We start from the raw sequence: 23,426 nt of genomic DNA, 5'->3' as shown, positions 1-23,426 counted from the left end.
GTCCCTTAAGTTAGAAGTCATTCAGCAAAGCGCTTATGCATATAAGCTACAACAGAAGATGACAGGAACCAGGCTTTACGTTTCAAACATTTCTCATTCAGGGATAAGTTTAAGAGGTGGTTGGGGCTTGTTTTCTTTACATCTATTTTCAAGGTGTAGTAACTAATTTTTATTCTCAGTTGTGCCCAAGTACCAAATAAACAACAAAAGTGCTTGTTTCTTTGCTCAGCAAACTAGCACACAATATTCCTTTACTGTGCCCGTCCCGTGTGTTTTAACAGGCTCTAAAGCGGTATCTACAAGAAGGTCTCTATTTCTCAATAAAATTGATAAACATTTGCTTATCAAAATAGTGCAAACAGGAACAAAGAAAAGTGCTGTCAACATAAGTAAACTGCGGGGTGGGGGGAGAAGGCAGTTGAACATTATGACCTTGCAATGTCACTTCAGAGAAATCAGTAGTACTCTTTTCAGTATGTTAGACCAAACGTATTCCTGTTACCATATCGCATCATTGTTAAACGGGGAAGGGATTTGGTCTTTTACATATAGTCCTTCATGAAAGTAAACAAACATACCTGTTCCTTATACTGTGCATTTAAAAAAAGTCTAATGACTTTTACAAATCACTAAAGTAATTAATATATACAATTCTGTCTTCCCTTTTTCCCTTTATAGCTTCTTTGGAGTGCATAAACAAGGCCACAGTAACCCATCAGGTTAAAAAAAAATAAAAAAAACAAAAATCAAGTTTAAGTTTTATGTAAAATACTCAAGTATTTTTAGCATCTACATACACAAGTTACCACACATTCTTTCTCAATCCTTCCTTAGCCATAGCTTTATCTTATTTCTCAAACAGATGACAAGTATCTCACCTATAAAATTATGCATTTAATCCTACCGTAAGTAAGAGTATTCCTGCAAGTAAAAAGTCAGGAGGCTCTCATTACAGAACAGGGAACAACGTCACTGCAATGCTCCTGTCACTGGTCACAGAGCGCAACCTGTCATGAAATGGAACAAGGCTTTTCTGTGCTTTAATGTAGAAAAAAAATCATTCAGGTCTAATTTCAGAGGAGCTGTGAAAAAAAAAAAAAAAAACCATATAGAAGTAGGTAGATCATTCTCTAAACGTTACCCTGAATGCAATTTTATATCTTTGTCTTAAGTAATACTTTGGTTCCAGATACTGATTTTTTTTTTTTTTAAATACACTGTAAAAGTTCCTGCTATTGGTGCTTATAAAACTTTGTGACAGAAGCTGTGAAAAGAAACCAAACAATTTACTTAAAAACAGTTATCTTGCAGAACAAAGCACAACATTTGTGCTTTTGATGTTACAAGACTAAGGGTTCTGCTTGTGTTTGTAGTTAGCCCTTAATGCTAGCTGTGCTAGCCCCACTCACAACTTCCAGGCATAAGATTAGTGATACGCTGGCTTTCAACAGCCTCAGATGCAAATGTTCTACGTTTAACTTACTCCTTGATGGAGTGGCTTTGGTGAAGGGTAATCCCTGTTACTCTGTACTAAAAATGTTCATTTTACACTTTTAAGATTCTGATCTTTCCACTATAACTAATGATTCTTCCATGAACTTTGAGGAAAAATATATGTTTTTCCTACTCTATTACTTATAGCAAGAAACTAAGATTCTAGCTCAATGGGAATGAATGTTTAATTGTATGATAAAGCCTTTCTCCCATGCTATCTCAAAACTGGCAACTAACTGCTTGTTACAAAAGCTGCTACACCGAGATGACGTGTCTCCTATTTATGATCTTTGTGTTGGCTTCTACAGAGCAGCCCAATGCTAGCAGCAGAACCCGAACAGCGTACCGAAATGGTACATCATTTGGCGCAGCTATTGCTTGGTAATTGTACAGAGTTACAGCATTCATGTAGCAATTTCAAATACATTTGTTAGGGTGAAGTACTATTGGCGTTCATTATTCCATTAAAAATACTTTCCAGTAAAGAGGGGAAATAATGATCTAAATTAAAAATATTACAGAACTCCAGAAATCTTGTTCCTTACAGAGGTAAGGCCAAACGTAAATCATTACCATGGACTTGAATAAAAATTGCACACTTCTATAAAAGAGCAGAATTTAGCCTCCATTAACAACCTTCTTAATCTTTTTTCGAAAAGAAGTAATAAAACGTCAAGTACCTCTTTCTTTATGACTTCACATAGTGAAGTTCATGCTAAATCACCTACGACAGTTTCTCAATACCTATCTTTTGTGAACACATCATCAGTTTCATCATCATCATTCATCCCTCTTTGATAGCGTACTGAAGAGAAGCCACTCCAGTGGAGACGTTTCTTTTTATAGAGATACCAGACTAAGCCGCAAACGAAGACTGAAATAATTATCAGAGCAAATGCCACAGCCACCCCGGTATGATTAGAACCTGCAAATAAAGCAAAAATAGTTATCCTACAACAGTTCTGGATAACTGTAACATCCTGTAGAGTTTTGCTAAGAGTATTTGTTAAGGGTTAATACTTATGTGGCTATACATTCATAGTGCAGGCATTTACTTCAGGGTCATTTAACTGAAGTTAAGGAAAACTGCATCATATTAATAGTCTTCACCTCATCAGCTGGGAAGTTCAGTTCCCATATGGATTAGTAGCTAATAGCTTATTTATTTTTAACCATTCTGTTAGTAATTTCCTAATCACATTTAGGTTGGAAGGGAGCTCTGGAGGTCATCTGCTCCTCCTGCTCAAAGCAGGGCTAACTTCAAAGTTGGATCAAAGTCTACTAGTAAATGCTTTACTCATTTCAAACAAGGAACATGGTATTGTACTCAGTGTAAGTACTGATATATAATGCTTAAATTTTTTTTTTTAAAGTTTAAAATCTACTTTAAAATGTAGATGCTCTGCTTGACTCTAAGAAAGTATTAAAAGTGTTGCTGCAAAAAAGTCTGTTTCAGTGTTTCAGAGACAGGTGTTTTATTCTGATGAAGTTCGTACACTTCAGAGGTCTCATGCTCCTGGACTCTCCTTGAGGGGATGGGAACTCTGCATCCCCTAGAGTGAAAAGATTTTTCTGCAGTCTTCCTTAATAGCATGAACAGAAATCTATTCCCACGTTTCTATTTCAGTAACAATGCATGCAAAAGCAGAAAGATTCCACGGCTTCTCAGGACGTAGTTTAAGGCTCAGGTAACTGCTTCCTTTCCCGGCCAGGACAGAGTATGAAGAAGTAACATAAGGCCAGAGTCCTGTTTAGAGCTGTGGGTCTGTTTTTAGAAGCCTCCTCAGGACTGAAAGTGCAATCTGCAGTGCCGCTTACTCAGTATCATCTCACACAAACAGAAGTCTTTCTGTTTCCACCTGCAAAGACGCAGAGGAAAACTGGACTTACCTGTGAAAGACTCACATGGTAAGAGGAAGAAAAGTTACAGCAACTACTCTGTGCTCTCTTGAGTGGAAATTTCAATTCTCTCCCTTATAGTGAGATAGTGGTAAGAGGAGAGGCAAATTCGTAGCGATAAGAAACAAAATGGAAAAATTCTCTGTACTGTCCTAGTTGAAGGGCAGAGCAGTGACAGAAGGCTCTCACTTAAGGCAGAGGTACTTGACAGGTTCTTTCGTGAACTGTACTTTCATTATTTGAACATGGACTTTCCCAAAGGGGAAAAAAAAAAATGCTGCAATACAGTCACTACAAAAGTTAAGCATCCACTAAAAATCAATGCTGACGTACCTACAGGAGCTTTACAAACCACTCTGCTTAGACTACGACCACAGTCAACTTTAGACCACGTGCCAGTTGTGGAGAGGATAACGCTGCATTTCTCATTGTCCTCTGCGGTTTTGTTTTCCCAGTTGGCATAATTAACTGATGAGCCATCGAGCCAGTTCAAGGACTGATCTGCTGAGAAAAATCTGCTTTAGTTAAACCACCATAACACGCTGTACTAAAAGCAATAAATATGAACACATCCTTTTCAGCCGCACCTCTTCTCCAGACCCCTAGCAAACGGACAGAAATGACAGCATTTGCAGTGTAACTATTTGCCATCAGTGACAGTGCCAGGGAAAATTAGTTTCAGTGACCCCTGCTTATCTCAAGTGTGGCTACCAGGAGAGACTTAACCTAGTCCACAGGGCTTTACAGTGCTAAACGACAGATTCCAACTCAGGCAGGTGTTATCGCAGGCTATTAACACTACAAAACCGTGTTCTTATTTGAGGTTTTATGCACCATGCAAAACATTCATGCTCACACACGGTTGGTACTTCTTACCCCTAGCGCTCTGAGCCAGGCCAAGCCATACTTTCTTGGTGATCAGATCGTTTTCCCTTATGTGTTTGCTGACAAACGCGTTCTCCTCAGCGTTCGCTATCGTCAAAAGGGTTGCTGAAGGATCTAAGAGGAAGAGAAAAAGGCTTAAAATTTTAACTTTAGAGATTTTTCATTGTGCTTGTACACTAACCGTGTTTTCTTAAAGTTCTACAAGAACAACGTAACACAAAGAAACTGGGAAAAGATCTGCTGCTCTGGGCTGCTAGTATTAGCTTGAAGTAACCTGCTTAAGAAAGAAGTCTCCCCCCCGCACCTTCCCAAAAATACAGTGTGATGTTATACAAGACAGCAGCAGATGAGCGTTAACTTTTTTTTTTTTTTTTTGGGGGGGGGGGGGGGAGGGCGGTTCAAGCAGGTGATGCAAAAATAAAATGAGAATAAGCCTACCTACCGCAGCTGTAGAGCATTTACAGGGAACATGTTAGAAGATACCTCACTAACACAGAATTAATAGTCTTGATGAAGCGTTAATCCCCTTCTAAAAGGCTGTTTAATCTCAAATACCAAAAAAAGGCTGAGAACCACTCAAATCTTGCTGAACCAAGATTTTCTTTATCGCTCCTTCACCTTGTCTCAGGTTTTTATATACACTGTTATAGCAATTAAGGAGTAAGCGGGGTATTCTGGAGGGTATACCGGAAACAGATTTGGGGCATACCTATTCTTTACAAGTATATGCAAATATAAGCCAGAAGCTTAATTTAGAGGAAGATTATTTTCTCTTTCAGCTACCAGGCCAGGTAGGGCTGTGAACAGAAGCTGCACCCAGGACTGATGCTATTTGCTCCTTTCCTTTAATTCATCCTACATAGCCAGTTCAACTTTACATCATAAGACAATTCAGTGAACAAAAATTATGACATTCACTGGCTTCTAAGCTAAGAAGGTGACAAAAGATGTAGTACATGATGCTGCTTAACATTATCTGTCACGTTACAATCCCACATAGCTTATCAAAGATGACAGAACAATCCTTCAATTTGACAGAAAAATAAGTTTTTTAGTTTATGGATAAAGTACATGATATCATTAAGGGTATTTGCTTTAAACCATTTGATGGGGGGGCTCTCTGCAAGCAGCTAATGCAAGTGTGTAACAAGAATACACAGCTAACAGCACTCACTTTAATGAGGTTAACTGTATACAAATAACACAGTGTTCTCCAAACTGTAAACCCTAAACTTCTAAATCCTATGTCAACGGCTCTCTGCGGTTCGTTTGCAGGTGTGGGCACCAATCAAATTGTCAGCACATCGCAGATTGTTATCAAAACTCTTAATCAGCTGTTCAAAGTTAAGATAAAGCTTGCCATTAGAAGTTTTCCTAAATTAAAGCAGCATAAAAGCTGAACTATAACCAGGATTGTGTGTGTGTGTGCGTGCGCACATTTACATTCTTTTGGATGACTGGACTAATTACAACTTGTATTATGATATGACATACTCAGTCTCTTGCAGACTCTTTTAGCATCTTCCACGTTATATACTGAAAAATTGTAGAAGGCCATGTCAAATGCATAGCAGTGATCCTTGTACTGTATCCACTGCATTGTTCCACTGATTTGTGGGCATCCTGGGGCTCTGCTCACCTGCTGTGGCTGTAATTGTCTCTCTGCAAAGATAGAAATATTTGATGTTATTTCTGCGGCAGGCATTTGTACACAGTCTCTTTGTTGCTGTAACAGGAAAATAAATACTAACAAGGACTGCTTGTCCTACCAGCAGCTATTGATACATGACACAGTTAGCATACATTCCTCCTGCATGTGTAGAAGATGAACTTATAATAATGAGATTTGGGACTCATTTTTTCTTGCCTTTCAGGGGGTTTTGAAGTCTGGTGTATATGTTTGATACGGACTTTTGATTCAGGAAAGATACTTAAGAGTTTATATTCTTTGTCACAGGTGACCAAAAGGTGACCAGGTTATTATGAAACTTTCAGTAATGGAATGGATAAAATGAAACATATTGTGAATTTTAGTAAGTTCATCTGCTCACAGAATATAATAGTTGCAATTGTAATACAACTATACTAGTTTTCTTATCCCTTTTTTCTCCAAGGCTCTCTAAGTTCTTTATACAGGTGGATTAATCATTTTCAATTTTACAGACTCCTGTTTTGCTTGGAAACACTAACAGAAGGCAGAAGTAGGAAGCAAAATGGTGGCACTACTGAGAAGAAAAATTAAGTCTTCTGATTGTTAACGACTGAACAGAGAAATTCCAGTGTCCTTCCAGAGCCTCTTGACGAGGTACAGCCAGTTTTGTTCAGGCTGAATCTACAATGTAGACAACCTGAGTAGTTACTCCAGTCGGGAACGAAGAGGTTGGTCACTCTACTCAGGTCGCCCAGAGAGGTTGTGGAATCTCCATCCTTGGAGATATTCGAAAGCCACCGGCACCCTGATCTGGGTGACCCTGCTCGAGCAGGGAGGGTTAGACTCGACGATCTCCAACCTCAGAGAGGGTTGGTCCCTTCCAACCTCAACCGTTCTGTGATTCTACTCTAGCGACATCATCAAATAAAATAAACTCCCACTGCATAAGCTTTTCAGTCATACCAACAAGTACAAAAATAACCAGAATATAATGGAACCTTCTCCAATTAGGCTATGTAACAAGCAGTACGTTTTTAATGTGGATTTGAATATCTGACAAACCTTGTTCTTCGCCACAGAATTATAGCGCCTCAAATCTTCACGGCGTCCTAAAAAGCATTTTATCGTTCCTGATAAACGACCGGTCTTAAAAGAGTCAATCAAGTTTAGTCTTTCAGCCTTCATTTCCAGTTCTAAATACAATATGTGAAGATAGAATACCTAAAAAAAATTATAGACTGTATTTTAAAAATAACACTTACTGTTTGGAGGACTATAGCAAATAGCACCTTCAGCAACACTTGTACATTTTGTACGATTCCAAGATCCTCTGGTATCCAACATAACACAGTTCTCAGTAGTGTCTGAGTTTTCTAATTCCCAAGGATAATAGTCAAAGTCACTTCCATCTGACCATTCAAAGTTAGCTTTACTTCCCTAATTAAAGAAAGAAAACCCACAATTTTTACACCATAGCATACAGTCCTTAATCTTTTGACAGTTCTTAGGAAGTTATGTAGCAATGTAGTTCCCTGGTAGAGCGACGCATCCAAACGCAGGTGCCCTGCTATCTAAATCCATACTGAATCAACATTCAGCATGGTTAGCATTTTCCAAGTGATTCTTAGCACAGAAGCCCTGCTTGTCTGTGGGAACTGAGAAGCTGTGGCATCTTCCTAAGTTTAGAGCTCTAATATGCCCATTTTATTCTATGAGGAAAATTTTACTTAATTCAATCCTGCTGTTTCATCACAGCAGTCTTTCTTCCTTGTTATGAACACTATTAGCTATGCTGCAAACTGCTAACCTGCAGAGATGGTCGCCGTGAGTGAAGGCAGCCAGTTCAGGAAGGGCTTGCAGTGTCAGCTCTTACTTTAGATGCAGTGCTGGAAACCCGGGACAATGAAGAGTCAGTTGTGCAAAGTGGAGGGGCCCATTCCAACCAAAAGGATGGGCAGAGGTGGCAAAGGTACACGGGGAAATCACGTCCCCTCTCTCTCTCTCTCTGCAGAGGAGCATGCTTCCAACTAACTACCACGACCGGGTGTGGGGGCAGAGCCGGGGAGTCAGCGCGGCAAACAGGGCCACAGGCCTCTGGCTCCAAGCTTGAGCAGGTTGAGGAAGATGAGGAGGAAGGCATGTAGCTGCCTCCTGTGAGGCACTATGCTTGCTGGGAGAAGGAATGGCAGCAGAAGGAGGCATAACTTGCTAGAGAGCCGGTTCCTGAACTGCTTTGGAGGACCAGTCCTGAACAGGCTCCATACAGCCTTGTCGGATTGTATTTGTTGGCAGAATCCGATTCCACGGAGGGTCATAAAATCTGGAGATTAGAAAGGCAGCATTGCAAACTACATTTCCTTGTGCCACAAGGAATGGTTTGGGGCCATTATATTATTTTATGATTTCAAAGATTTGGAAAAAATATGGAAGCATACTTACATTAAATTTTAATATACTTTAAACTTTCTAACGTATGTTGGGGGGGGGGGATAAAAAGTGAGTAATGTACTACATAGAAATATAGCCGCCAAGAATATGGCAAAAAAACAGAAAATATTTAATATCCCGTGCAGATAATTATTTGCAAGCTCTGGTACTGAGGCTAATCAATACTTACATCATGGACTGACAGTCCAAGCCACAGAGGGTAGCCATCCTGCTTGACAATGTCTTCGAGAAATAACTGTTGTGATTCACTGTGTACACTTGCTAAATCACTTCCATTTCGTTTGCATTCTCTCAAGGCATCATACCACGTTAACTTTTTCTGAAGGATTCTGTAAGTGCTATTTCCATGCAGAATAGACTCAGGCAATGGAGGTTTGTGTTGCTGAGGTCCTATTTCAAAGGATAAGATAACAATAAATCGTGTGCACTTCATTCATATTAATAAGAACATAAAGAAAGCACTAAATCCATTGGTAATACCGTAATTCAAGCATTAATATTCAGTACAAACTACTCCTATCACGTAAGCTATCTTTTGCTATTTTAAACAGTGTGAGCAGTTGATGAAGGAGTACAGCAAACATCCATCCCCACCAGAATATTAGACCCTCCACCCACGAGAGCCCATCACAGCTGTGCCATGGGTTTCAGCGGGAGCAAAAGCAAAGCCTCACGTAGGAGGTACTACAGGACCAGGACTGAAATCATGCTCCTCATCCCACGCTCCAATACTAGGCATTTAGATGTTCTACTACTTACCCCTTTCAATTTTGCAAGCGAGAATACTGTACACATTATAGTGATGAGCATGCCAACTTTGAGAATAATTATAAATATCCCAGTAACCGTCAAGATTTACACCAGCAAAAAAACTGTTCTTCTTTACGTTAGGTCTCCCCAGTCTCCAGTTATTGTAAGTCAGATGAGTTTCATCATACCACTTCAGAACATTATCTGTGGAAAATATTCTGTATTGAGCGAAATACTGACACTGGGTACAAAAAGTCATTTAACTTTTAATATACTCATGACCTTGGAAAAAAATTCAGTGGTGCTCTGAAATACTGTAATTCTGTTCCATATACATCGCTAAGTGTGTTAGCATTACTCATCCAGTCTCTTTTAAATCCTGCTTTCTAGGGAAATCTAATCTAGACTAAACAGAACATACTGAATCTAAATATCAAACAGAAAGCACATCCGGTTGTTTTCCTCTAAAAGATAAATACAAAGATTATATGTTTGTATTCAGTTTGACTTTAGTTGTATACTGAAGCATGCAAGAAACGTGCACCTAATGCTTCAAACTTTGTCTCCAGTCCAGTTATTAAGAAAAATTAAAAAAATGAGAGAGAGAGAGAGAGAGAAAAAAGAAAAAACTTACAACTTACCACTGTTATCATAAATCACACCCAACCAGACCCACATAGCCAGGCCACTGAATGAGCGAAGCTGCTCAGTAACAAAGTTATTTTCTTCTTCATCTCGAACACTCAGAACAAATGCTTCTGGGTCTGTTGAAATAAGTTTTAAAAATAAGAATTATTCTCTTACATATTCAACTTATGCTTACAAGATAAATTGAAGGGTTTGTTCACTGCTGTTGTTAATAGTTACTACAGATTCATCAAGAATGTATAAAGGATAGATAAAATAACTAAACTAACAGCAGGAAAAGAGTCTTCGAAGGCAGCATGAGCAGCGCTTCCCCAGGTTCAGACGCTTCAGTTCCAGAGCCTTTTAGGGGTTCTGCAGTCACTTACAATTGTACCTAGCAACAATTCTCTGTAGGGAACACAAACGTTCAGCAGTCTTTTCAATTCTCTTAATCCTCTTTGTCTGCTAGGTAGTTTACGACTGAATTTGAAACCAATTAATGAAAAATAAAATTAGTTAGACACGTGCCTTTGAGCTGCCATGACCAATGCTTTAATACAAGAGGGAAGGTGTTCTTAAGCATATGCTTTGTTCAGGATGGACAGGAAAAGCCCACATGCTTTTCTAAATCAGACTCTTCTCAGGCCACTTTGTTTACACAGTAAGGGAGGAAAAAACACAAAGTAGATGTGACTATAAAGCCAGGATATTGCCAAGGGGATAATGGTTACCTAAACCTACAAATTTAAAATCTGTAGGTGTTAAATAAGTTTAAAAAAATTTTTTTTTTTTTTTTTTTTTTACATTTTCAGAGATCTCAGCAGTTAGTAATTCCTAGTCATCTCTCTCTCACTCAAGCTCTCCCACAGATGCTCTGGCAATTTTTACCCGAGTAGCGTGAAGGTAAAATAGCATCACGCAGATGCATAACTAGCCTGCATTTCCAAATGCTACAGCCTTCTTACGCCCCTCACTTAGCTGTTGTAACACAGCAATTCAGATCTAAAACTAACCTCCCTCAAGCTGATATGTCTACAAATAGCCTGTAATACGAAGAAGTACTTACTCATTTTCTTGCATAAGTGGTGAGCTTCCTGAGACTTCAGTTCTCGCCATCTATTCTTTGTTATCGTAAAAGTGTAACAATTGTTTCTGAATGATATCCAGGGTGTATTTTTAATCTTATGTGGGCATTTGATTTGGGTAACTGGTTCTTCTTCGATCTTCTCTAAGGGAGGGAAAGACGACATTCAGGACACGACTATAGAACAGATAAGGCTACACTCCACAACACATTTTCACATTAGCATTAAAAAACTTGTAAGACACAAATTAAGTGTCAACCTCTAAATGTGTAATATGCGCTATCGCTTTCAGTTTCCTCATGACAGAGGTATTTTTAAACAAAAGCAGCAGTAAGCATTGTGGAAGGTATATACTGGTGCTTTCAACTTTTCACAACTGCTATGTTATGTAAGTTTACGAATAAAATTCCTAAGATAAAAATACTAACAAGTATGGACCAGTAACTAAATGCTTTCACTGGCTCTTGTATGAAGGCAGACCATCATAATAAACAAGAACTACTCTACAGCTGGGAGCACATCCCCGTTTTGTGGCTTTCTCTAGTTCTTAAGACATGACAAGGGCTCTTCCTGCAGTTGGCCACACTGCGAGCATGGAATAGTTAAGAACGTCATAATCATAAGCATACATCTTTGTAACTCAGAACGTGGAGCAATGGCTTTAACTGTGTCCTCACCCCGCTAAAAAACCCTAAATTATAATGGTCTCATGGGGAAGTCGTCTGTGACGACCTTCCAAAAGGTATCTTTGCTTTATGTTTTTCAGACAGGGGTTGTGCCACGTATGTATCCTCCAAAAAGCTGTCCAGTCTCTAGTTGTCTTCTACTTAGAACGGTTTATGTGGAGCTGAGGAAGACATCACTTGGCACCTTTCAACCAAGTGTCTATCTGATATCTTTCTCCTCCACGTAGTCACCTATCTCCCACCCTGTATGGGCTTCATCAGCTGAAGGGATTGCTGAAGGGTCCGTTATCAAGATGTAAGAAGTACAGAGGCTGTACTATTCCACGTACAAAAGAAGGAGATTAGAGGGTACGCAATAACCTCATGGAAACAGTGCAAAATAAAATCAGTTGGCAATACGAGGGATACAGTCTGGCCAAAAGCACCCATCCTGGATTTATTTCTAAGTAACCTGTAGATTCAGGTCAACAGGTCTGTTCAAGTCTGTATCTTTTTTTTTTTTTTTCCCCCCTCCTCTGATACGCAAGCCAGCCTGTTTGGGGAAACGTAAAAGCTGAACGTTGCCATTTTAAAGTTATAACTGTACTTCTCAAATATGCTTCATAATAAAACAATGCAACTTTTGTAAGTATTGTCAAGAATATCTTAGGATACATACTTTCCGGTAAATAGCAAATAGCACCTCGGTTTTCAGAGGAACACTCAGAAGTTTTCCAGAAGCCATCAGTATCCAAAAACACACATTCTTCACTCGTTTCTTCATCATCTTCAGACCATCGACTGAAACTAACATGTTTGCCATCCAACCAGCCATAATGTTTTCCACCCTAGCATTGTAAAAGGGATGAGCTTAAACACTGCAAAACATTAGGTGCAGCAAATCACATGACAATGTGCTTACACTGGCTGGAAGGTGCCAAGCGCATGGAGCCCACGGCGCTGGTGAGAACTGTAGGTGTTCCACTAATCTCACAGTCTGATCCGCTGTTCAGCATATAATAAGCTTTGTTATTTTAAGTTTTGCATTTGCAAAAATATGAATCAGCTGAAGTTGATGGCAAATGACCAAATGTTCATGTCTGTCTACTATGCCAAATTAGATCACCTGCACCTGGAAATCAGTGCTGGGTATAATTATCTGTGCTTGGAAAACTGATGCTATCTGAGAATAAGGCCTCTTCTCTGTTTCTCCACACTGACTTGAAAGTAATCTGTTACATACTTAACTGATTTTATAAATTAAATGTGCTCCTGCCCTGGAGGATACAGCAGGAATAACAAAAACCCCACATACAACAAATGTGCTATCCTATCTTACATTTGAAAGTTTTCTTCAGGAAATCTCTCCCCCCCTTTGTAGTTTCATTTATCTTCTATCTTTCTTTTGTGTCTACGATTCCAGCACTGGAATAACAAGTTCTGTTGACCAGTTTCATTATAATTTCCTTTCATTTGTCTTTTTAATTGTACTCAAATAACAAAGTGTTGCAACAGTGAAAAGCTACTGCAAGTCTGAGTTGTACAGAACAAAATGAATCATCTGATCTTCATTTAAAAGATGCAAAAGAGGAAGGGAAAAAAGGTGTCCTAGTCTTCTCAGATTAAACACCTATTTCCTGTAAAAAAAATCCTCCATAAAGCATACACTTTCCTATATTTTATTTTCCTGCTTTGTCTAGAATATTCAGTAGCCCATTACTGACAAAGTGAGATCACGACCTCATTGCTGCCGAGTGAGCACCACTAACCTTTATAGGCAAGTCATTTTCAAACCAGTTTTAACTTTTTTCTTGCAATTACCTCGAGACTCATATGTTTGGCGGGGGGGGGAGGGGGGGGGAAAGGGAAAAAAAAAAAAAGATAATGAAATGGCTTTGGGTTGGTGGCAGGATTTAACAGCGGAGAAAGCTCTCAGTCCACAGTGAAGATCTCCCAGAGGGCCTCTGGCTAACACAGGCAAAGCAGTAACTACTGCACTGACTTTTCTAAAGAGAAAACAAACAAACAAAAATACCCACTAACCTGTCTCAGGGATGTCCCCCTCTAGCCGAAAAGGGGAGGAAAAAATGACATTAAGAAACTACAGAGTTTAAGTTATAGAACTGTATCTCCAGAAAAGTTTAAAGGTTAATTTTGGATTTTATTTATCATTATTGGTTTCTCCTCCTTAAAACAGATTTTGGTAGGATTTTTTTTTTTTTTTTAAATAGTGGTACTCCATAATAGTAAATGGCAGCACCAATTACTCACTCCTTAACAAGGGACAAATATATTCAGTAATATATATTGCTGCTACCTTACACTATATCCCTCCATCCCATAACCTTATAAAAGAATCGCTTCTTCTTCATCAGTCCATCCAGTGGAATTCAACAACTAAGCGCGTAACTTAGAGAACTGAAGATTTAGTATGTTAATCTTGAAACCCTCCAGATGGTTAACGCTAAAGGAAAACAGATGCCAACAGAAACAACTATTGACTATCCCAGAAATTTCAGTTTTTGATTGTGTTTCTTTATCCCCATTTCCATTTCACACAACTCTAAAAACTTCTGTAAGCCACAGTCCGAGGGAAAAAATAAAACTTACGTCTCTGCTGAAGAGTCCAATCCACAGCGGATAATTACGAAGGGCAGCCTGAACAGCAAGGAAAGCCTGCTGGAACTGATCCGTGATGCTAACCAGGTGCATTTTGTTACTTATGCAGGCAGCCATGGCATCGTTCCAGGATAAATTCTTCAGAATTACCATGTATTGAACATTTTGATAGGTCAGTGTTTCATTAAGAACTTGCTCTGTCTGGTTATCAGCAGCTCCTATACCTAATTAAGAAATCCAGTTAGTAGGTGGTTAAAGCCTGGAATACATTTTAAACTCTCAATCTCTCTGTAACAAGAACACAAAAACCTGTTTGAATCCCCCCCCTAGAAATACGTATCAAAAATATTTTCTTAGGCAGTAAGTTATGCTAATGGTTATAGTTAGGAGCAAGCATCTTTGACACTTTGGACAGAGGATATATGAAAGAAAAAAAAATAGGATCCTTTGCAGCTCATTTTTACACACACGTGCACATGTATAAGAACTTGGGTTTATATCTTTCTACGTTTCCTAGCTTTAACTAACTGCTAAATATTATTAAGTTCTGTTTACTGAAGAAAAAACATACTCTGTAACTGTAATCAATCATGGCAATAGTCAGAAATCTGCTATACCCGATTCATTTATCTCTACGGAGCCAGAGGATTTACAGTTACGGCAATCTAATGGGCCATAAACCTTGCATAGGCAGATCTTAACAGTCTCCCGCATAGTCCTGAGAATCTGTGCTGCTGTCCATGGGTATACTGGCAATCGATTTTTGCCTCCAAAGATGCTCAACTAATTATACAAAATCCACCTTGCTTAGGGAGGAGTGAAATTCACCATTTCGGTTTTAATCACTGAGCCTTATCACAGTGATCAGCATCCTCCTGAACTCATACAGCTCAGCAGTGCTTGGCAATTGCAGTTAATAAAAGATGCAGACATTTCCACAGGTGGTAAGTTGAAGTATGCAAACCTGGTAAGCCCTAAAATTTTATATGCAACCAAAAGTAAGTTGGGTCTCCAAAAGGCAGAAAACCATTGGCATTTAAGGCATCTGACAGGTATCTTGAGCAGAAAAAGGCTTACCAAGAAAAAAAAAAAATCACTGTATAAATAACAGCATAGAAATGGCTGACTGATAGGCCGACAGAGTCATTTTCCAAAATACAAGAACACAGAAACATAGTATTAATCTGGTATTTATGTATGATTCACAACTTTCAAAAAATTAGAAGAGTGACAATACTGAAACAGATTGCTTGAAATGGTTTGTGTCTGCTGCCAAACGTTTTCACGGAGTGAACAGCTTCAAAAAAGAACCACAGAACCAAGAACGCCATCACACACGAAGGGGTGGCAAGGGGTAACAAACTGGAAAGACGTTAGTAAGGAAAGTGCCCCTTTCTGAAAGAAAAGAGATATAATTGCTGATGATGAATGTCTCAAGAGATTGTGCTAATCACAATCACACCAAGATTCCCAAGGAATCCGAGCTGTCTTCTCCCCTAGGATAAGGCGCAGGCAAGTCTGATCTCATAGTCCCTGCAACCTCCTGAACAACCTGATTTATCCCAAGATCTCCAATAAAACAAGGACATCAATACCATCATGTAAGGCCAGACTGTACCAGGGGACGCACTGTCTAGCAGTCCAAAAACCTTTCTCATTTCACCTTCGACAGCTATGGCTAGGAAGAAGTGCTCAGTGCTTTAGTTAGTCTAGACAAATACACTGATATACATAGATATACTATTAACCTTCTAGTAGTAGAAGTTTCCTTTACTGGCTACACCTCTTCCCTCTAGACTTCAAATCTGGACATTTCGAGTTTCAAAAGTATTTGCTACTGAACTAAAGGCGATTACAGTGGAAACAAAAAAAAAAAAATCACTTTGCCTATTTGAGAATGAAAGTCAGGTGTGTATTTTCTTGGGAATTTGTCTTGCACACCTGTTTTTTTTTTTAGAAGACAGCATACGAGTTACTTAAAAGGATTATATAAATAAGAGGAACGTACTGGAAAGTGGGTATGCTGAACATTAAGCCTACAGCAGTAATCAAGTCTGAGAGTAGCTATATGGGTTTGATCAGATCCCAGCAATCAGTGATGACCAACCTACATGGTTACACCAGAGTATTACTTTTAGTTCAAATAAAGCAAGCCCCACTTATGCCAAAGGGCCTGCAGGATTCTGCAGGAAGCTAGGGAAGGCTGCATCACTGCAAATTACCACTCTCCATGTATGCCCTCAAGGTTTACTCTGGGCAGACCAATTTCAATTTCAAGAGTACAGACTGCTACCTCATATTTTGATAGTGCTAAAAAAACACAGGAGGTATTTAAGCAGGATGAAAATACTGAGAACCCTTCCTAGAGCTTTTCTCTTTCACAGTTCTGAAGGGAGAAAAGGAATAATTTGTTCCACCCCTTGAGGTGCATCCACAGATTACTAAAGCCCCTACATGCAAAAGCATGGGTCCATTGAAACTGTCTGGTCAGAGTCTCTTGGAAAGATGGATTTCCTCTGTGGCTACAGAACTGGGCTATGAAAAAAGGAGAGGGGAAATTCTGTATGGCTGATTAAACGCGTCCCAGAGCATCCTCCACATAACGCTTTTCCAAAATACCTGCTCAGACTTTGCAAGAATCTTGCTCTTCAAGTGCAACAATTTACATTCGTTAAAAGGTCTCCTGGCACACAGACCTTAACAGCAGAGTCTGGCTCTAATTTATTTTGACTCTTCAGACTTACCTATTGGCCGCTGGCATATACCCAAAAAGTGCTTGTCAGCACAGGCAGTGAAGTTCCATGTTCCAACATACTGTGACTTGGGATCGTTGAGGATTACACCGCATTGGTTGTTAAACTCTTCATCAAAAAGCTGAAAACAAGAATTATGCGTGTCAGACTCAAAGTATAAATCTACTGATGTGGAAAAGGCGGAAGAAACACAAGTCTAAAACAATCTGATCTGTCTGAACTTGTTTAAGAAGTTTTCAAAGTGGTGGTGCAATACAGCTTACCCATTTTACAAGCACTGCCAAGTGCTTGGACTTGAAAAGAATTCTTGATATGGGGAGAGAATATTAAATGAAACTATTCAACACTTAAAACAAACCTTGTTTATGGTTGTGATTCCATTAAATTTATTATGCTTCACCTTGCGTAGAGCAGCGAGCAAAATACTGACGTACAGTCATTTACGCATGCACTCTACATGTAACTTAACCAAGAATTATCGATGGCAACTTTTTGATGACTGTTTTTACAGAGTCTTTAAATTACAAATAGGAATTCCAGGAAAGCCATTCAATAATTGTTTCAGTTCTTCCCCCGCCCTTCAGTGTTTCCTATCTCAGTTCAGGACATGTCATCCAAATAAGGGTAAAGAGAACTCCATTACTGTCAGTCACCATGTTTGCCAGTTAAGATCACTATTTGGGCGATCTGGTCTGCTCTGTACTTTTTCTGGGTTTTTTTCCTCCCCCTTTTTCTTTTCCCCCTCCCCCCTTTAATACAGTCAATATTCCAAGCCTCATTACACAACAGTCAAGAGAAGTCCAATAGCCAGAACTTACATCCAGTGGAATCTTCCTTAATCTTCCTGTCAGAAGTGGGTGAAAGTTACTATACAATAGTCTACTCTCATCTATCCACTTGTTTTCTCTTGTGCTGAACAGAAACTGCAAACCAATCCAAATATTTTTTGGCATATCAGTGAGCAAGCTTGTTATAAAATCTGTTGGGCAGGATAATAAAGACGTACATATTATGGTACAGACAACCACAGCAAACATCTCAAAAAAAAAAAAAAAAACCAACCCAGCTTGCAACAATAACACAAACTCCACTTGTATTAACTTCGTTTTCCTAGTCCTTTAAGATTTCCAATTGCTTATCATACCCTCCCTCCCTCCATAATCAACAAGAAGGGTGTTATCTTTTCTCTGAAAGGAGCAGATTGATGGGTATTTGTCCTCCCAATTCTCAGTTGAGAAGCCGGTGGTGAATTTAACTTTTTTCTCTCTCTTTTCTCCCCTCTCCGCTTTGTCTCCTTGCACCTAAATCCAAATTTCAGATGCTGCTTCTCCACAGGCCTTTAAGATCTTCCATTGTTTCCCAACAGAGATAACAAAAGCACTTCCTCCCACCTTCTCTGAACTGATGGAAATCCAAGTCTCATCTCTCATCTTTCTCTCCTACTGATATATGCCACAAAGCAGAAGCATTTCTTGGATTCTGGCAGAGTTTTCCCACTCTGCCAGAGTGGGAAAGCAGGACAGGACAAAGGAAGTCAGTCTTAGTTGGGAAAAATTTCAGACAGGAAAATCCTAGATTTCCTCTTAGTGGACACTCTGGCAAGAAACCATGGGCTTCAGTAAACCTCGGGGCAGCAGAGACATTCGCTGACCTTGTAGAGGTTAGGAAGACAAATTGAGGCTGTGTAATTAGCTACTGCTGACATGCCTCAGCTATCAGCCACGTGCCAGACTAGCCTCAGCCTACTTTCTAAGCTAGGCAAACTCACTGAAGATTTACATATCGGAGCTAGCCACCCTCCTTAGGCTGCTGGGAAGAGCGGAAGCAGCCTACAGAAAGAGGCATACTTCTTTCAGATGACTCTGCCTTTGTTTCCTATATAGGTGGCCTTCACTACATGGTGAGGGGGGAGAGAAGCAAAAAACAAACAAAAACGAACATCCATATGCACAAAACGGGACAAAAGATCCCACTTGGTAGTATTTCAGAACGCTATGCTTTTGCGATCTTAACGGAGTCCCAGAACACTCAGGACTCAGACACGCATCTACCTGTACGGTTAACAGCCCTATTCACCCCCCATGCCAGCAGTAACAAACTGCTGTTCAGCCGCTTCCTGCCTGCACGCTAGTGGCCGCCCTAGTCTTCTTCCCATATTCCATTTGGCAAGAGGTTATTTGCTTAAAAAGAAAGTAAGTGCTGCTCACATTGTGGAATTCAACCAAGCTATTTCAGATATATCTGCAGACAACTTCAGTCGTCCACACAAATACAGATGCAAATACAGCTGTCTCATTTAACAATAGGTTATCGCTGAATACTACTTGCAGCCAGTGTGAATACGTTTCTCCTCGACTGCATTTACCTCAATGACTATGTTCATGTGACAGCTGAAAGACAGGCCCCAAGGGTGGCACAAAGTCTTATGCCTTTTGCAATCCCCTTGCCTTCCACGCTCCTAACGCTCTCCTGGACAGCTTGCAGCAGGTCTGTTCAGACAGACTGGCCTATTAAGCTACTCAGCATGCTTAGACACGGAGGGTCCTACGTGCTGCACAGGGCTTTGTTCCGGCGCACAGCTGAGCTTATCTTGGGAGCAGCTCCCAGGTGATCTTCACAGTGCAAAATCTACCACCTCAGATATGTGTTAACTTGCAAAGCAAAGCACGGGAGGGAATTCTTCACCCATCGACCTTTCTATCCTCAATCTTCAACGCACGGTTTTACAATTTCTTCTTTCCGAAACAGATAAGGCCATAAAGAGCAGCTGCTCACTGACCCGGATCAAATGTTTGCTGACTGCATTTCTATTTTACGTTTCCAGTGGTGCAAACAACAATAGACAACATATCTTTAAGTGGTTTTGGATTTTTAGAACGCTCCCACTATGCCTGCAGATAATCAAGTGATTTTATGCTGAAGTGCTTACGCAGTAGAACTATACTGAATTTGGGAGAGAAGCTTTGTACTAAAAGTGCCCCCAATGCACCATCATACCTTGCTCAGCTTGATTTGAGATAGATGGAAGAGAGCCTCCAAAAGTTACACACTTTTCATTAGCTGCATTAAACGTTAGAGATTTGGGATTCATCTTTAGAAAACACTGCAAAATAAACATAATGAAACTGATTTTCATCTTGCCACTGCTTCCTAAGAAATAAGTCATAAGAAAAGCTTCTTAAAGTAGCCCTAAAAACTCACTTCTTGCTTCCTGTAAGAAAATATAATGATTTTTCTCAGAAAGCAAGGGAACTGCTACTAGCTCCTTGAATCTCTTGCTAGATTTGACAGAACAGCTAAGTATAAAATGATGAATAATCCAACTGAATAACCCTTCATTCTCTGAGCGTCAGAGTTCAGTGATTTTACTTGACCACGTCAGGATCACGTTCTGTTTTAACGCTGAGAACACATCTGAATGCAACTCTCAAGTCAACTTGAGCTGGGTCAGGAACTTGCTCTGTAACATGTCATCTTTTGGGAGAAACTGTATAGGAACTCAGAAAGCTATTTTCTGCAATGATATGAAGTAAATTTGCAAACCTTGGCACTTGATGCATACTTCAGCCTACATACAGTGACAGGCCACACAACAGGGACCACAGTCTCACTAAGGTTCTAGGTGACTGCCTTGAAACACAGGACTGAAGTTTCCTACAGTATGGCTTCTAATGTCTGTCTGAAGCAGCTTAAAAGCTGCTTCTATTAAGTGAGTTAAGTCTCTGAAGCGACTTAGGGAGCAGGATGTCTGCCATCTTGCTGGCTGCCTAACGATTACTCGGAGAGTGAAGATACTTCCGCCACAAGAATCTCATCATCTTCCTTTCTAATCCTTCTCTTCCTTCAAAGCAGAGCCCAAGGTTAGACGACGTTTGGCTTTGGTTAGCCAAAGTTCTTGGGTTCAAATGTGTGGTGAGGGTAGAATGAAAATCCTGAAAATTACTTCTTTGAAATTACAAAGCTATTAGTCCTGAATAAGAGACAGACGTGGAGCAGATGATTTTCATCACTGCACACAGATTTCAAAGGCCACTTCCCAGGCCATTCCTGATCACAGGAGCTACCTCCTCACCACCTTCAGCAGGGCACTCCAACCTATCATGCCATGAAAAATAAGTAATGATGATTGTTCTGTATTATCTCGTTACCTTATCTCGAAACCGAAGCCAATCTTTAGGACAACCTCCTCTGACTGGGCGGTAACTGGGATCATGTTTCTCCAGTAAGGAGGCATTATTTTTTTCGCAAATGAAAGGCAGTTTCATATTGCAGTTAACTGGGTAGTCTGCAGAAACACAAGTTTTAAAAAGGTTACGGTAATCACTATCATGCTCTAACTGCCATCCACACTTTATGACATGAAAGAGACTAATAAAAAGGGCATAAAAAAGGGTAATGAAAAGGGCAAAACCCTTTTATGTGCAGCCACAGTGAAGTATTTTGCAATACAAAGCACTAAAAGTAGCAACGGAGCAAAAGACAAATATAAGCGATTTAGATCAGACAATAATATATTATTGCTGAAGATCTAGATTCTGATCCCTTACTTCTAGTAGCGCTTCATAAAGGCGGAGGCAACGCCAACAGACGAATCATGAAAAGCAAAATTTGAACGGGAGGATTAATCTTGTATTCCGGCACACAGGGTGTATAACCTAATGCCCACTGAAGCCAAGAAGAATTCCATCCCTTTACCACCCAAACGGACAGAGTCTGGCGTGCACTGCTTTACACGATGCCATAAGTAACCGGACGGGCTTTCTAGTGAAGATGAATTTTTGTCTAATAGAGATGAAAACAGGTCAGCAGGACACTAGCATACAATAGAACAATGGGAAAATTGGGCTCTTAAGTGGAAGTGATAATAGATAAGGAGACCTCTTTGTGGAGCAGGGGTTGTACATTTTTCCCAATATAAAACAACGTTAAGAAACGGAAATGAAAAGCTCCAAGTACCACCAGCTAATATTTCTGTTGCCTTTTGTACATCTTCCAGTTTAACTCCACTACTTAGTGAAATTCTCACCTCTGTATGGGCATGCAGGAGCAGATATTTAGTCAAGCTCCTCTAAGATTTAATTTTCAGAACTCACAGTATGTAGCGCACATACACAAAAAGGTAACCAGCAAAACCAGATTTATTTGAATTGATTAACATCACAAAAGGAGTGACAATCAGTCGTAAAATTCTGTCATCTGAATTTGAGTTTGCGTCTTGTCATCAAAAAAAATACTACCAAGGCTTCAACCACAAGGAAGAAATAAGTAATCCAAAATCTAACTGAATGGCTTCTTGATGATCTGATTTAACATCAATTTGTACTCAATATCAAAGTTTGGCCGGAACTGTCATTACTTTTTTAATATAATGAAAAGGGAGAGCGAGAGAGGAAACCCTTACCTCTATACCAGCTCTTTCTAGAAACATACCAGCAGTCCCTCAAGAATCGATCATGGAAACGTGGAAATAACTGTAAACTGAACAAAATCATGTCAGAGTCAATCACCAATCCAATCTTCAAGTGATCTTCAAGTGGAAATTCCGATAGAAACAGAGCCACTGCATACAAAACTTTGGGCTGATAACCGTTTCTAGGAGATGCCCTATCCTACTGGAAAGGACAGCAGAGAAGACGACTAGACTAGGAAAAGATATGTAGTAGGTTCAGTAGATATGTACCATGCCCAAATTAAGTGTGTTCCAAAGATGTGCAGAACTAGGGTAGAACTAGGTTATTCCTTGATTAACCATGCTGCAACTGCTAGCACATTACCATGCCAAGTGAGGATAACGGGCAGTAGCCCTCATTCATCCATTGGAGAATATTTTTGAAATACCATATTCCTGTAATATTTTGAAATATTAAGATTTTTGCTGGTAAGAAGCGCGTGATCCTTAGCTGCAGCCATGAAGAGCACACTGCAAGGTTTGCTATAAGGCATCTCAGCTCTACAGAACTGTAGCACAAGCTCTGCAAGACTTTGACATTGGCTAACTGGAAGAATGGCATCTTGAAACCTTACACTGATTTCATATTCCCTATCCTCAGATGTCTGCAGATTCTCCAAGTCAAAAGAGAGGGTTTCTTCAGAATCTTTTTTCAGTTCCCCAATTATTAACAGAACATAAAAGTGGGCTTAGAAACCAAATTAAAGTATCTTAAAGATGAACAGAATATGTTAGCTATTACGATCACAGATTTCAAGGATTCACATGACAAGACTAAGATGTGAAAGCCCAACAACCTGAAGTCTAGAGGCTCTCACAGACACACAAGAATCTGATTAAAATCAATGTGTTCCTTTTCATCTGGGTCTGTACCACTAACTGCAGGCATATGCATATAAACTATGTATACGTTTTTGCAGGACTGAGATTAAAGTCTGAAGTAATTTGAAGGTGAAGAGTTCCACACGAATGGTATGATTAGCACTTTGGTGTTTGGGATGTTAGTAACGCTTGCAATAAGAACAGAAGTCAGGATTTAGCAACTAACTAGAATATTTTCAACAATTTTGTTTTAAAATATCTCTGATTTTTAAGAGCACA

At 39.7% G+C, this 23,426-nt stretch overlaps 1 protein-coding gene across 3 annotated transcripts in view; it reads right to left on the bottom strand.

The window, feature by feature from the left end:
- Window positions 1-1,088: 1,088 nt before the first annotated feature.
- Window positions 1,089-23,426, bottom strand: part of LY75 (lymphocyte antigen 75) — a 48,365-nt gene continuing 26,027 nt past the window's right edge. Inside the window, exons 20-35 of one of the 3 annotated variants that reach the window (XM_068948803.1) lie at window positions 22,278-22,354; window positions 21,025-21,161; window positions 19,874-19,979; window positions 17,695-17,855; window positions 16,868-16,997; window positions 14,115-14,347; window positions 12,184-12,352; window positions 10,821-10,982; window positions 9,769-9,891; window positions 9,137-9,331; window positions 8,547-8,767; window positions 7,192-7,366; window positions 5,773-5,940; window positions 4,270-4,392; window positions 3,727-3,897; window positions 1,089-2,419 (exon numbers count right to left, since the gene is read on the bottom strand). In XM_068948803.1, coding sequence (XP_068804904.1) covers window positions 2,232-2,419; window positions 3,727-3,897; window positions 4,270-4,392; window positions 5,773-5,940; window positions 7,192-7,366; window positions 8,547-8,767; window positions 9,137-9,331; window positions 9,769-9,891; window positions 10,821-10,982; window positions 12,184-12,352; window positions 14,115-14,347; window positions 16,868-16,997; window positions 17,695-17,855; window positions 19,874-19,979; window positions 21,025-21,161; window positions 22,278-22,354 — 2,539 coding nt within the window. In that variant the 3' untranslated portion in view covers window positions 1,089-2,231. Of the gene's footprint in view, window positions 2,420-3,726; window positions 3,898-4,269; window positions 4,393-5,772; window positions 5,941-6,838; window positions 7,151-7,191; window positions 7,367-8,546; window positions 8,768-9,136; window positions 9,332-9,768; window positions 9,892-10,820; window positions 10,983-12,183; window positions 12,353-14,114; window positions 14,348-16,867; window positions 16,998-17,694; window positions 17,856-19,873; window positions 19,980-21,024; window positions 21,162-22,277; window positions 22,355-23,426 lie in introns of those variants that run through there. The other 2 variants (XM_068948804.1, XM_068948805.1) reach the window with 2 other exon arrangements.

Source organism: Struthio camelus, chromosome 6 (genome assembly GCF_040807025.1).
Source record: "Struthio camelus isolate bStrCam1 chromosome 6, bStrCam1.hap1, whole genome shotgun sequence".
Taxonomy (NCBI): domain Eukaryota; kingdom Metazoa; phylum Chordata; class Aves; order Struthioniformes; family Struthionidae; genus Struthio; species Struthio camelus.
This window is presented reverse-complemented; position numbering and strand designations above follow the sequence as displayed.